Source organism: Oratosquilla oratoria, chromosome 6 (assembly GCF_046742065.1).
Source record: "Oratosquilla oratoria isolate Oo_2021 chromosome 6, ASM4674206v1, whole genome shotgun sequence".
Classification (NCBI taxonomy): Eukaryota; Metazoa; Arthropoda; class Malacostraca; order Stomatopoda; family Squillidae; genus Oratosquilla; species Oratosquilla oratoria.
Genome location: NC_134782.1, coordinates 4,383,575 through 4,398,374, shown reverse-complemented (window position 1 = coordinate 4,398,374; position 14,800 = coordinate 4,383,575). Strand labels below are relative to the sequence as shown.

General features: G+C 39.8%; 2 protein-coding genes across 2 annotated transcripts; one reads left to right on the top strand and one right to left on the bottom strand.

The window, feature by feature from the left end:
• The first annotated feature begins 2,219 nt into the window (after positions 1-2,219).
• Positions 2,220-3,005, top strand: LOC143025915 (serine/threonine-protein kinase prk-2-like). The gene has a single exon (XM_076185896.1). The coding sequence runs from the start codon at positions 2,220-2,222 to the stop codon at positions 3,003-3,005; it is 786 nt and encodes a 261-aa protein (XP_076042011.1).
• Positions 3,006-4,455: 1,450 nt separating this feature from the next.
• On the bottom strand, positions 4,456-8,109 carry LOC143025914 (uncharacterized). Its single transcript, XM_076185895.1, has one exon. The coding sequence runs from the start codon at positions 8,107-8,109 to the stop codon at positions 4,456-4,458; it is 3,654 nt and encodes a 1,217-aa protein (XP_076042010.1).
• Between the last annotated feature and the right edge of the window lie 6,691 nt (positions 8,110-14,800).

Genomic DNA, 14,800 nt, shown 5'->3' with positions numbered 1-14,800 from the left:
CTGGGCGTGGAGTACAGCGGTTACGACCACGCTCTTACCACCCTTACTCTATCTAGGGTGTCCCAGCGGCACGGTGAGGCACTGAAGAAATTTGGGGAAAGCCTGCTTTCCTACACTAGACACCGTCACTTCCTCCCTCCCGATGCTCCACCAACTCGCCACGCCACTAAACACAGAAATAGGCTCGTACCAATCAAAGCGCCAAGGACTGACCGCTACAAAAACAGTGTCATCCCATCCATTGTGCACATAATCAACTCTATGCAAACTTGTATCGTGTATATACTCTAAGTTTTATATTTTTAATCAGCTTTTGTAAAATTTATTGTCAGTGTACTACTGCAATTGAAATAAACCTTTTATTGTTATTATTATTATTATTATTACACACACACACACACACACATTTACATACACACACACACACACATTTACTTTACATATACGCACATACACTCTCACATGCAAATATAAACACACACACACTCACATTTACACACACACACACACACAACACACACACACACACAAACGCCAACATACATACACACGCACACACACTCAAACATGCACACACACAGACACGCACACACACACACACACACACACACACACACACACACACACACACATACATACACACGCACACACACTCAAACATGCACACACACAGACACGCACACACACACACACACACACACACACACACACTGACTCACACGTACACAGACGCACATACACACGCGCTCGAACGTTCATTCACCAATCCGAGATCTAGTTCCACCGAGGGTTGGAATTTTTAGCAGCGCGCGCGCGCGCGTGTGTGTGTGTGTGTGTGTGTGTGTGTGTGTGTGTGTGTGTGTGTGTGTGTGTGTGTGTGTATGTGTGTGTGTCTGTGTGTGTGTGTGTGTAAAGTCACCAAATTACCCATAGATCGATATATATATATATATATATATATATATATATATAATATATATATATATATATATATATATATATGTATATATATATATGGGATATATATGGGCTCTGATCTCTCAAGTGAGATACAAAGCTGATACCTCTGTGTTTGGATAGCCAGGACAAGTGGCAGTCACTGGTGTCCGTTGGAGATCGATCCGGGTGTACGTGCAGAGTAATTGGGAATCCGAAATCTATTCACTGCTGAGACGAGGGATTGGAACACTGAAAGTATACATTGCTTGGGCAAAAGGTGTATGAAAAGAGTCACCGAGTACCTCAGACGATTAGAGTCACTGAGTACTTCAGCCTGATGGGCAAGTGGCACTCACTGTACTTGGGGAAAGAAATGGAGGTCTTTGGGATCACGACACAGACTCGAAGTTCAACGCGTCTCAGGAGCTACCGGTGCGGCGAAGAAATTGGTTTTAGGTTTCCTCTTCTATGGAGATGTGACAGATAACTTCGCACCCGTGGAGATAAGCGTGTAATAGGTCACTCACTCGCCACATCTGCCGCGTGTCTTGCTCTATCCAGTTCTCTCTCCCGGGACAATCTTTGGTTTAAGAAGAAACTAGGCAAGAACTGGTTTACCAACAGAGTGGTTAACGAATGGTATAGACTTAGGAACCTTGATGTACTGAGCGCTGAAACTATTCGTTGCTTTAAGAGAAGATTAGATAACTTCGTGGTTAGCGATTACAGGTGGTAAAGGGGATGGAACTCTGCAGTGTAGACTTTATGGTCTCTTGCGGTCTTCTCCATTCTTGTGTTCCTTCCCCCTTTCTCGTCAAAACCGTTACTTCCTTCCTTCCACTTTCTCGTCAGTCTTCAATCTTCTCATTTTCCTTCCCCATGTTTCTTCCTTCCTTTCTTGTTTCACAACTCGTTTCGTTGATTTTCTTTCCATAAGTTTTTGTCATAAAGACTTGTGTTGCTTGTCTCCCTAAAGATAGGAGCAGGAATAGGTTTGTTTTGGACAGGAAAATGCATCCTGGTAGCGTAAAGGTTCCTTGTCGTTTTAGAAACTGCAACACTAAAGCGGGAACTTTCGTTAAGAAGTTGGCAGTTTCATGTCAGAGTCGAACCAAGAGAGATGAATGGTAATTTTTCTCTCTCTCTTTTTCTCTCTCCTCCTTCTCTCTCTCTCTCTCTCTCTCTCTCTCTCTCTCTCTCTCTCTCTCTCTCTCTCTCTCTCTGTCTCGTATGACTCATTACACTTATTTTTCATGCATGCTAAAATAGGTACACTCTTCATGACTATATATGTGTTCTACGTGCAGATGCAATCGCAAAGTACAGTTCATGCTCATATCTGGGATTTGAAATTCGACCATGAGAAGGACGTCGGAACCGCAGAGGCACTGAACCTGTTGGGAGCCATGAAGCTGAGCGATTTCGAGATACACGAGGAGCTCGGCAAAGGAGGCTTTGGCTGCGTCTTTCGAGCCACAAGAGTCGCCGATGGCCTTGAGGTGGCCATCAAGAAGATCCCTCTGGCTGATGTGCTTTTTTGGGGACGGCGCCATAGGAAGAAGGTCCCACGAGAGGCAGCTCTATTACAGCGAGTACAGAAGGTTCCTGATGTAATCAAATTACACGACTGCTTCAGTACCAAGGACAGCATTTACATGGTAATGGAGCTTATACCATCAGCTGTTTCCTTCGTCGATTACATCAGGAGCGGTAAAGAACTGCCCATGACCGAGGTCAAGACACTGTTCAGGAAGATTGTCCTAACAGTCGAAGGATGCCTAGAAGCCGGGGTATCGCATAAAGATATTAAGCCCCATAATGTGCTTCTCTTTAGGAACGCCAGCACAGGAAACTTTGACATCAAACTGATCGACTTTGGTTGTGGCGAACGAATCACAGGCCACAAAGGGAAAATCACGGGCCGCACCCGAATTTATTGCCCTCCGGAATACATCAAGGGTAATGAATATCTTCACGTCCCCGCAACCGTGTGGAGCCTGGGCACGTTCCTATTCTATCTTGTGTGTCACTATAACGCGTTCCGCACCAACGACTCCATAATGTAGGCCAGTCCAGACTTTCCCAGTAGCGTACCCAACCTGTGTCGCGATCTTATAATGCGCTGCTTTGCAATGGATCCGTGGAACCGCCCCTCGCTTCGCGGCATACTCTCTCACCCGTGGTTAACGGGTCACTCCGAGGATAATTTCAATATGGAGTTTGATCTTGAAACGGCTGAAGTTTTCAAGAGAAATGATCCTAAGGTGAGGTAGGGAAGACGCCCCGAGATGGCGAATAAGAAAGTCCCAAAAAAGAGGCCTTTCAGAAGGAGATTATGAAGACAAGGATCGAGACGCAGATCCAGGAGTAAAGAAGCGCCAAAGGAAATAAATCATATAATGATTATGAGAGCACTGAAATTGGATTATCCAGAGACCTTCTTCACCCCCCAATGAAGCTTCTGACTGCATCGGCGCATAAAATGCAAAAGGATTCCAAAGTCATTCTTTCCTGTAGTTGGAAAATCAATAGAAATAATTTCTATTTCATAAAGAAAGCAACCAATTTCCTGAAGGACTTACTAGAGGGCAAAGTATCAAGAAAAGCTCCATACAGCCATACTTGTAAATAAAAAGGACACACAGAAATGTATAGCAAAGATAAAAAAAAGTTCTCAAAGACATGTCAAGCTCAGAACTAAGTTCCAAGATCGCATTATAGTCAGCGGAGACGATGAAACTTAGATATGCGTTATTTTCAGTCTAGAAAACTCGAGATTTAGAAAGCAGCGCATTTTCCAATATCTTTTAGAAAAAAGTTTTCGAGCAGGGATTTCCCCTCAGCTGAATAAAATAGTCTCACTACGGTTCCACAATGCACCCAATCAGATTACTTTCCATCGAAATATCAACGAGATTATATGAATATGCGGATTAATATGCTACCATGAGGTGGAGATGGGTATTGTCATGAGCATAATCTTTATTTCTTATTTTTTGTTTTTATTCTTTTTAAAAAATGGTTGTTTCTTCTACGTGAAGAAAGATCATCTAGTGGTATTCTGTCATAGTAGGCATGGTCTCTGAATGATCACCTTATATATACATACATATATATATATACATATATATATATATATGTATATGTATATATGTGTATATATATATATATATATATATATATATATATATATGTATATATATACAAGCCCACCGGCTGCGCCGGCCCGGCTGCGCCGGGAGGCTTGCCCTGCGGTGCGGGCGCTGCGCGCCCTGGGCTACGCCCACTTTGCATGAAAATAAAACACGAATTACATTGTTTTTTTTATTTCTCATCAGCGACTACAATACTATCATTATTTTTTATCTTTCTCCGTGGTGGAGACGGGGTATTCTCTCTCTCTCTCTTGAGACTATATCATTGCTGCATATTTGGGGGGCTTTGCATGAAAATAAAACACTTGAATTATATATTTTTTTTATTTCTCATCAGCGACTACAATACTATCATTAACTTTTATCTTTTTCCGTGGTGGAGACGGGGTACTGTCTTCATCGTCGCTTTGCCGCTTGACAACATCCTTGATCTCCTAGATGAACTTTTCCTTACTTTTTTCAAAGTAACAGTTTCGGAATCGCTTTCATCTTGGTCGTTATCCTTGTCATCATTGAAAACAAAGTCTGGGAGAATCATCTTTACGGCGTCTTCTTCTGAGATGTTATAAATTTCCTTTGGGATTTCTCTGATTCCAAACTCTGGTTCTTCTTCGGCGATCGCAGAAGTTTCACCGCTAGCAACGACGGCCGGTGGTTCTACTTGAGGACTGGGCGTAGCCTCAACAAAAAGTTCTTTATATACACAGTTGTTCGCAGGCCTTATTTTATATTCTCCATTTACATTGTGCCAGCCGGAATAATGAAATAACGAATCCCAGCTCGTTACTCTTGAACACGCCACGTACAGTTGTCCGTGAGCGAAACACTGTACTGAATCCAGAAGTAGCCCGCAACGTTCAAACGTTTGTCCTTGACTCTTATTTATCGTCATAGCATAGCTTAGTTTGACCGGAAATTGCTTACGCTTGAAAGGAACTGGAGTATCTTGAGCCTCTAACGTGATTCTAGGTATCATCACTTGCTCTCCGCAGTAACTTCCACCTAATATTTTCCCGACTAAAACATTCTTTTTCAAGTTTGTCACTATGATTCTTGTCCCGTTGCATAGTTTCGGTGGGCAAATGTTTCGAATGATCATTAGCACACTCCCTACCTTTACCCTACGCTGATGAGGCGGAAGGGATGGGCTTTTCATGGCGTTGAAAACTGTAGTCTGTATATCCGTTCCTTCTTCGATTGCAAAATCAACACTATTGTAAACGACTTCCTTCTCTTTTAGTTTCTCGAGAATCATCTGATTGATGTTGTCGACATCATCATTCGTAGGTGATACTATAGCTCGTTTTTCAAAATACGACGCGTTCAGGTGGTTATTTTCTATGTCATCATAAACTTTATCAACCAACTCATGGCGAGATTTGACTCTTACACCAAAGTCTTCGTCGAATTCAACGGGACCCTCACTTTGAGATCCCAATTGTAATAATTTCTGAGCAAATGGAATGTTTTTTGTGTCATCCTTCTTCAGACGCACATTTTCTGTCAACTCTAACTTTGTCAGATCGTTCCACATATAACTTGACTTGATGCAATGTTCGAGTTCCTCGTTCTTTCCACCGCCTCGGATAACAGGGAGAATTTGTCTGAAATCCCCTGCGCAAACAAACACCTTACCTCCCATAAACTTTTCGTTCTCGAGAACATCTCGTAACGTAATATCAAGTGCGGTCAACGTGTTTTTATTTGCCATCACTACCTCATCCCACACGATCAAAGATGTTAATTCTAATAACTTTGCAAGTTCTGAGTTTTTCTTAATGCTACATGACCTGACTTCGTTATATTCCATTAGCGGAATCTTGAATATGTTATGAGCAGTTCTTCCTCCCTTAAGAACTGTAGCTGCAATACCCGAAGAGGCTACCGCCAAAGCTATCTTGCCCTGAGAACGTACCGAGTCCAACAACATGTTCAAAACGAAGGATTTACCAGTGCCCCCTGCAGCATTCACAAAGATTCCATTGTTCTTGTACCGATGTCCAAAATGCACTCGGTACATCACTGCATCGTACACTTGTTTTTGTTTATCGTTCAAAAGTAATTCATTCTGTGCAACTTCCTCCTTCAACTTTTCTTTGTTATAAGACCTCTCTCTTCGAAAGACATTTGAAGTCTTTTCCCCGCCCCTCGAAGGAGGCAACCCATATTCAGTGATGCTTCCCCCTCCACAATTCCACACGTGTTTTTGAATGTCATCTAATGCGTCCAAATATATTTCATCGTTGTATTCAGTTAAGTTGTTGATGTGCAGATAGTCACTGGCGAACAAATCTTTGGTTTCTTCCCAGATCCCTGATTGATCTTCAAGATCTGAAAATACCAACATGCTTGCATATGTCTCTCGAAGTTGTTTCCTATCGTTCGTGTGGTTGATTATCTCCAAAATTGTATTTTTCCATGTTTCTTCATCAGCTAAGAGACCCAAAGCTTTGACAGCTTCTTTATTAGAGGGATACATTTTACCGTCAATTGTGCGAAGATCTTCGTATGACGTAGGACCTGGTTTATGCGTAAGCAGGAGCCTCAAGTAAATCAACTCTACTGTCTTGGTGGTCACCGCACGAATACGCCCCAGCGAGAAGGTGCGGCCTTTTCGCTCTTCCCAACTTGAAGTGTTGGCGTTGTAAATGAAATGGCGCGGCACCTCGTGGTAGTGTAGATCGGCAGCGAAGCTATTATTTGAACACGATTTGAAAAACGCAGTCAACTGCGTGTCTTTATTTGTTTTCTTCTTTATCTCTTCTTCTGACGTGTTATCAGTGAAAAACACCTCATTTTCTCCTTCCAAATGTAAATCGAGTGTTGTCACAGGAGGATAATTCTTATGAATATCGAATTTGAATATTTTCCAAGTACCTTCGTTAGCATTTACAAATCTTGCTTCTTGATAATTTTTAACCTTGTTTACATCTCCGTTGTCGGACGTTTTAGTGAAAAGAATGCGATTGCAACCCTTGTTCACGTATTTAAAAACGTAAGCGATGCATTTGATTGAGTTTGAGCATTCAACGTTTATATGAGCATTATACTTCAAACACAAATACGCGTTATATGGCACCACCCATGAATTGTCTATATATTTTTTCTCACCTTTAATTTTCATTTCTAAAGAACTACCTCCTTCTCCAACCACCGATCTTCTTTTGTATTCTGGGTATCCATTGTTTCCAAACAATAAATCATTTCTGCAAGTCTTAGGGAAACCTTTTCCACATTTTTGTGCTCTCGAATGTTTGCCCTGACAACAAAGGTGTGATTCATCGTAGCCTTTACATGGCCCATGAATCATACACTTTGTGACAACATCGTAAAGTCTTGGTTCTTTTTCCTTGACGGGAATTTCTGCTGAGATCAATTGAGAAACTATATCCGCGGTTACGCGTTCTTCCATCCACAACAATACGTGCACGTGAGGAAGTCCACGTTTTTGCCACTCTATACTATACAGATATGCTTTAACACGACCAAAAATATGTTTGTGTGTCAAATCTTCTATTAGGCTATCAACTTTCAACTTAAATATCCTACTTACTAAATCGGGGCGGTCACACGATTTTGTTTCAGTGGAATCTGTTTTGTTCATCCCCTCGCGTAACTCACTCCAATTTGGATTCATAGTAAAAGTTATGAAATAGTCTGGAGAGCCATAATAAGAGACGTATGCGAGAGCGTCTTGTCGTTGCTTCATGTATCGAGGTCCACCAACAAAGTTGGGAGGCAACACGACTCTTTGTCCAATGTCATTCTTGTTCGTAACGTTCAATATGTCCGCCCTCGCTTTGCGTATTTGATTCTGATGAAGTTCCAGAAACGACAATTTGTTAGATTCAACCTTCACGAAATTGTCTACTGCAAATTGGTGAAACAGCCTTCTACCTTTGGTTATGTAGTTGAAAACGCCTTCTCTTTCAATGTAAAGTGATGAATAAAACATAGCTGGTGAAAGTCGGTTATATTTCCCCTCTTTTTTCCCAGGTTGACATTTTTTGGTCATTCTGTAAGAGTACCATATGTCGCCGTTGGGAATGAGTAAAGGATACTGGAATGTGTCATAAAAGTAATTGTTATGGTCCAATATTTTGTTAGGAAATTTCGTGTTCGCTGCAGGGGAACTTATTATTATCTGAAGGGGGTCTTTGTCTGGACTCAAATCAACTATCCCTCCAACTTGCGAGGAAGACGTGGGTAAATGGTAAACCCCTTTATGCTCTCTCGTATTGATGCCTTCGGCTGTTTTTAGCGTTATGGACATAATTATCAGGAATTTTATCGGTCTTTTTAACGTAATCGTCGATCAATTGTCTTGAAGATTCAACTTCTTTGAGCATGCCCGAGAGACATATATTGTTAACCACTAAATAATCATACAATTGACTAATTATAGTTTCGTTTTTCACAATTTCATTTTCCTCTCTTTCTCGACGCTTTTTACTCTCTTTCTGTAATTTATCTTTGTGTGGGTCAAAAAAATCGCACATCCTCTGAACACGTAACTTTAATTGTTGTTTCTTATCGTGGTAGAAGTAAAGATCCAAAAATAAATTATCAGACTTCCAGAACGGCTTTTCTTTACCAGCAATTAATTCTGGTTTTAGAATTCCGATTTTATGATACACTTTTCCTTGAATCTTGTAACATAACGAACTTTCTTGCTTGTTTTGAAGTGTTCCTGAGGTTTTAAATGACGTAAAGGAAAATAACGTGTTAAATCCGACTAAATTCTTTAGAAAGCGATTCGATAAAGGGGACGTTCCGTTATATAAAGCCTCAAGATCGCCGTTGAGTTTCGTCGCTAAAAACATTGGTGTTTGTCCCACATTACAACATATGGTTCTACGTTCTTTTTCCCATAGTAACGCTTGACAAAACTTACATCTGAATGTTCCAATTTCACCGATCGAATGAAGTGGAACCCCTTTCTTATCAGTCTCTCGTAAAGATCCTATGTAAACCGTAGATAACCTCTCTAACGACTCCACAAATATATTTTTTTTTATTGAGTTTGTTACGTTGTTCTCGCAAGTCATCTATATAGGCGGTTTGTGTTGATGTTAAACCCCCATTTAAGATACCCACTTTGGATTTTTTAATTCCTTTTTTCCCCTAAGCAATAACTTTTTTTAGCTTGCTTTTCTTGTTTCAAAACTTTGCGAACCGTTAAAGCTTTTGCTTTAGCCTCTCTCCGTTCCTTTCTGGCCTCCTTCTTCCTTGTTCGTTCCTCTTTCTCGGCTTTTTTACGGTCCTCTTTTTGAATACGAACCATTTCAATTTTCTTTAGTCGTTCTTTCTTGTCTTCAATACGTTTCTTAATCATTAAATCTTTCGCTTCTTGAATTACGTTGACGTTTTCTTCCACTTTCGTGTCAGTGCTTTTACTAATTTGATCTCTTACTTTTTTAATAACGTACTTGTTAACTCGATCTATTCGCTTCTGGGCTTTAAAAGTTCTTTCAAGATAATACCTTTGATAATCTGTGTGATCCGATTTACCACCCTTTTTCGTAAAACTTTTGTACCCTGCGAAGTAATGCTTTTCAAACGCACATAAACTCTCTTGTGAAATTTCCCCATCAAATGCTTCGAGAGACTCAAAAATTTCGTCGCTATATATGTAACTTTTATCTTCTTTCAATCTCTTACTAAATGTTAATAGTTTTCGATGGAACAACTTTATTGATTCTCTCACTGAAAATGTATTGGTATTGCCGTATAAATTTGGAAAACTCGAAGCATGTTCACGCCTCAATTCACCCATTCGTTTTTTGTTTTCGTTCAGAAAAGCTTTGGTCAATTTTTTTTTTTTCTGCGTAATCCATTTCCAAAAATGACGATTTCTCTGCACCTTTAACCTCGATGACTCGGGCATCTTTGACGCGGGTAAAGAAGCGTCCTAAACATAGAACGCCAGGTTACATCGGTTACATCATCAGGCGACCGGGCGATGTAACCGATTTGCCCCAAGTGTCGCTGGCCGCAGGAAAAGAAAATTTTCGGAAGACAAATATTTTTATTTAGTATATGATATACATATATATATATATATACATATATATGTATATATATATGTATATATATGCATATATATACATATATATATACATATATATATCGTGCACTTAGGGAGCAGGTTCTCTCTAATACAAAGCGAACTGAACACCACAGCATTATCAAAAATAATAACTGTGATAATTCTGTGATGTTTCTTTAAATTTCTATAAATGTATATGTATACATATACACACACACGCACGCACACACACACACACACACACACACATATATATATATATATATATATATATATATATATGCGTGTGTGTGTGTGTGTGTGTGTATGTGTGTATGTATATGCATATAACAATATACACAAGCATACTTCATTCTATGAAATGAAATAATAAGTAAATTAATAAATAAACAGATAAATGAATACAGACAAATTAATAAATAGATAGGTAAATAATAAGGATATACACAATTGAATGAATAAATAAATAGATAAATGAATAAATATATAAAAATAAGTATATAAATACATAAATCAATTAATTGAAAATTAAGTAATAAATAGATAAATAATTAAATAGATATATGAATAAATGAATGAAAGAATGAATTCACGAATAAATAATCAAACAAGTACACAGGTAAATAATACATAAATTAATCAATTATTTAGTAAATGAATAAAAAATAATAATAAATAGATAAAATAATCAAAATTGATAGACTTAAATCAAACAAAGTGCCACCCAGCAGTGAACAGGCCAGATATATGAGTATACTATGACCTTACACCACACATCCATCCATTTGCTCAAGGAGGGCAGTAACAGTAAGTATTATTGTGATGTTTTCATGCCGTTCGTGGGGTTCGACCTCTGATCAAATAGGATTCACACGTGCTCGGATCATGTGCTGGATACGCGATCGATGGCCATTACTCCTGAGATGAGAGCCATACATTGTTAAGAGGGATTTTTTTGTGCCAAGCCATTTTATTCAGCTGAGGGGATAGCCCTCTATGCCCAGGGGCTAAAATAGTAATAAGAAAATAAAAGAACATGGCGACAGTGATAAAATGTCGACGATTGTAATTTCTTTTTCCTTTCATTAAAATGTAATGTTTTTGAAATATATTTTTTCAAATATTTTTCCGTCCGTGTTTACCTTTATTTTGAGTCAGTAATGTTTCTCAAAGATAGTCTCTGAAACGATTTGTGACCATAGTAATAATGGGTCAATAATGATTTTGTGATATAGATTTCGAATCAATTTACGTCTATATTCACTGATATCTTGAATCCATAATGTTTTTGGAAGGTATTTTTTCCAATTCATTCTTGTCCATATTCTCTCCAACAAGAAAGTCGATCTTGTGGACCAGGCACGAGCAGATTTTCCAAAAGAAGTTTAAGTGATTCAGGAAGTTCCGCCCATTTGGGGAAGTTCTTTTCTCTCTCGTTCCTTCGTGTCCATAGAGTGTACTCCTCGTCTGAGGCCACTGCCAGTGCCCAGGGAAGCGTACGGGTCAGCATCTTGTATAGAATGAGACCGCAAGCCCAAACGTCCACTGGAGGGCCGAGGTACCTGCCTTCTTGAAAGATTTCGGGAGCCATGTACACGATACAACCGACCATCCCAATCATCCTCACCTCTTCGCCTTCCAAGAGAAAAACGCCAGCGCTCCCGAAGTCCGCAATCTTGAGGACTTTTTCTTCAGTAATGAGGAGGTTATCGGGCTTCAAGTCCCGATGGGCGATTCCTCTCGTGTGGAGGTAATCGACTCCCTTCTTGAGCTGCTCGAAGTAGACCAAAGACTCTTCCTGTGTGATGTCTTTGATCTTGTCTTCGAGTCTTCCTCCAATGACGTACTCCAGGAACAGAGAGTGTCTGCGTCCTTCCCGTCTCCAGAAGAAGAGAGTCAGGACGTTGACGTGGTCCAACTGACTCTGGAGAACTTCTTCTTTGATGGCATCGGTGATTGTGTAGTCGTCGACCCGTTTCCGAGCGACCAGCTCGTTGGTCTCGACGTTTTTCAACAAATACACCGTGCCGAAGAACCCGCTTCCAAGGGCTTTAACCTCTTTCCATTTGCTCTCTGGTCCAAACGCTCTGGAAGCTTCTTCAAGCCCTTCCAGAAGCTCCTCGCTTAGTGTAGATCTAACAGGACCCTCAGAAACTTTTGCAACGCGAACGAAGAACTTCCTGGGCAAACTTTCTTTTGAAGACTTGCTTCTTCGTTGGGTAGTTCTGCTGAGTCGCTCCTTGAGCGCCTGAAGGAAACTTTTTTTCTTCGTCTCTTCGCCGTCAGGCCTCCTGGCGGCTTCTAGTTCCTCTTCCTCCTGGCTGCAAAACTTGAAGCACGAGAACATTTCGGCGAAGGACAGTAGCTCTCGTACAATTTTTATTTATTGCTTTGGCTAGCCATGTCACCGGGCGAATGGTGATTGAAACGGCACAGATGTAAGCAATAGGATTGATCTTGCTATCGTACATAACGAGTTATGCAACTTACATAAATTTGTATATATGTACGTATATATATATATATATGTATATATATATGTATATATATGTATATATATATATACATATATATATTATATATGTATGTATGTATATATATATATATATATATGTGTGTGTGTGTGTGTGTGTGTGTGTGTGTGTGTGTGTGTGTGTGTGCGTGTGTGTGTGTGTGTCTGTATATAAGATACATATATATATATATATGTTGATAAATTGTTTAAGACAAATGAGAGAGTGATTGGTGGGGAAGGGTAAACGAAGATGGGCTAAGAATACATTTATTATTCTTACGTTTCGGTTATTATAACCTTCCTCAGAGAACTTGTTACAGAACATCTTGGTTATAACATTTATACCCGTAGTGGGGGAACTTGTGAAGCTTCGAGTGTCAGGTTTTTTCTAGCGCATTTATTATTAAGAGACTGGCTGCTTTAGATAGGCATATAAATCCTTCTCTGTCGTTACTATTTTCTTGTCTTTCTCATCTTCTTTTGTAATCCTTTGTGTAAAATTTCAACTTTACTCCATTCGGGAAGGTTGTTGCATATTTCGAGGTGGCGGACCAGGGAGTTGGACGTTCTGTGTGCTTTTAAATCATTCCTATGTTCGTTTATCCTCTTCTCGATTCCTCGACCTGACTCACCGATATAAGCCGAGGGGCAGCCACTACATGGAATGCGGTAGATCACACTGAGGTCGTTGTTGTCATTAGTGTGGTTTTTAAACATTTTACCTATTTTATTACATGATACCTTGGCGATGTTTATGCCACCTTTCAGTAAATATCTATCAATAATTTCGGTTTTATCAGAATTAGGTACAGTAATGAAATGCGGTGTGACTAGGTTTTTTGTTACTGTATGGTCATTTGATCCGGACGCTTGGTCGTTTGGTCCGCTGGTTTGGGCGTTCGATTTATCGTGGATTTTTCTAGCTTTGCCTTCTGTTTTGGTTATCAGGCCGCCTGGATATTTTAATTCTTTAAAAGTTTTTCTGGTAAAAGACAACTCGTTTTCAAGGAGTTCACTGCTGCATATACGGTAGGCTCGAAGAAAGAAGCCTATAAGGTCACCAGTTTTAGTTCGTTTACTGTGGGCTGAGAAAAAGTGAACAAAGTCGTCTTTATTAGTAGGCTTTCTGTACATTGAAAACCTAAGATGATCAGGAATGATTTAAAAGCACACAGAACGTCCAACTCCCTGGTCCGCCACCTCGAAATATGCAACAACCTTCCCGAATGGAGTTAAGTTGAAATTTTACACAAAGGATTACAAAAGAAGATGAGAAAGACAGTTGAAGCTGCACATATAAATGTCCAAGAAAATAATAACGACAGAGTGTGTGTGTGTGTGTGTGGGGTGCACGACTTTTCGTCGCCGTCTTTTCGTCGCCGGACGTTTCGTCCCCGCGACTTTTCGTCGCCGGTCTTTTCGTCGCCGGACTTTTCGTCGCCCCAAGCATAAATTGTATGCAAAGATTGACAATTGGAAATATATGATTTAATGTCATACTTGTACTTATATTCCTACTCCCAATGCAATAATATGAGTGTGGCAAATAGCTATACATCTCAGTGCCGTATAAACCATTCATTCTTGCCTTAACCAGTCCGACTTGCAAATACCTGAGCCCTAACTTACGTAGATGAAATACAATTTTATTTAAATTACAATAAATAATTTAATACATCATTATCTAAATATATATTTGACACGTCAGTATATATGATAATTCATTATTGGCATATCATACAGTAATAATTTGACACGAAATCATAATTATGAAGCTATTCATTAAAGTGTAAGGGTAAAATCATTTATTATAAAATTAGTAAGTTATTAGTAAATAGTCCATATGTATTGAAATGTAAAGTTCTTGGCACGATGTTGTGTGAGATACCTCTCAGATAATCCAGTATGTCACGGTTTTTATAGTCCTCTACAATGTTCATAATCCTCTCGTCCAGCCGCTCGAAGATTGGACGGCGGGCTCGGGCGGCGTTGCCCGCTACGAATTGCTCGATCTCAACATTCTTAGTTTTCTGAATTCGTCGTATTCCTTTGATAAACTTCCAGATGGTCGGATGGGTTGCACCGAGGAATGTTGGAAGTCCACGATGCCATGCCTCGACGGCGTTAGTAGTTCTGTCTTCC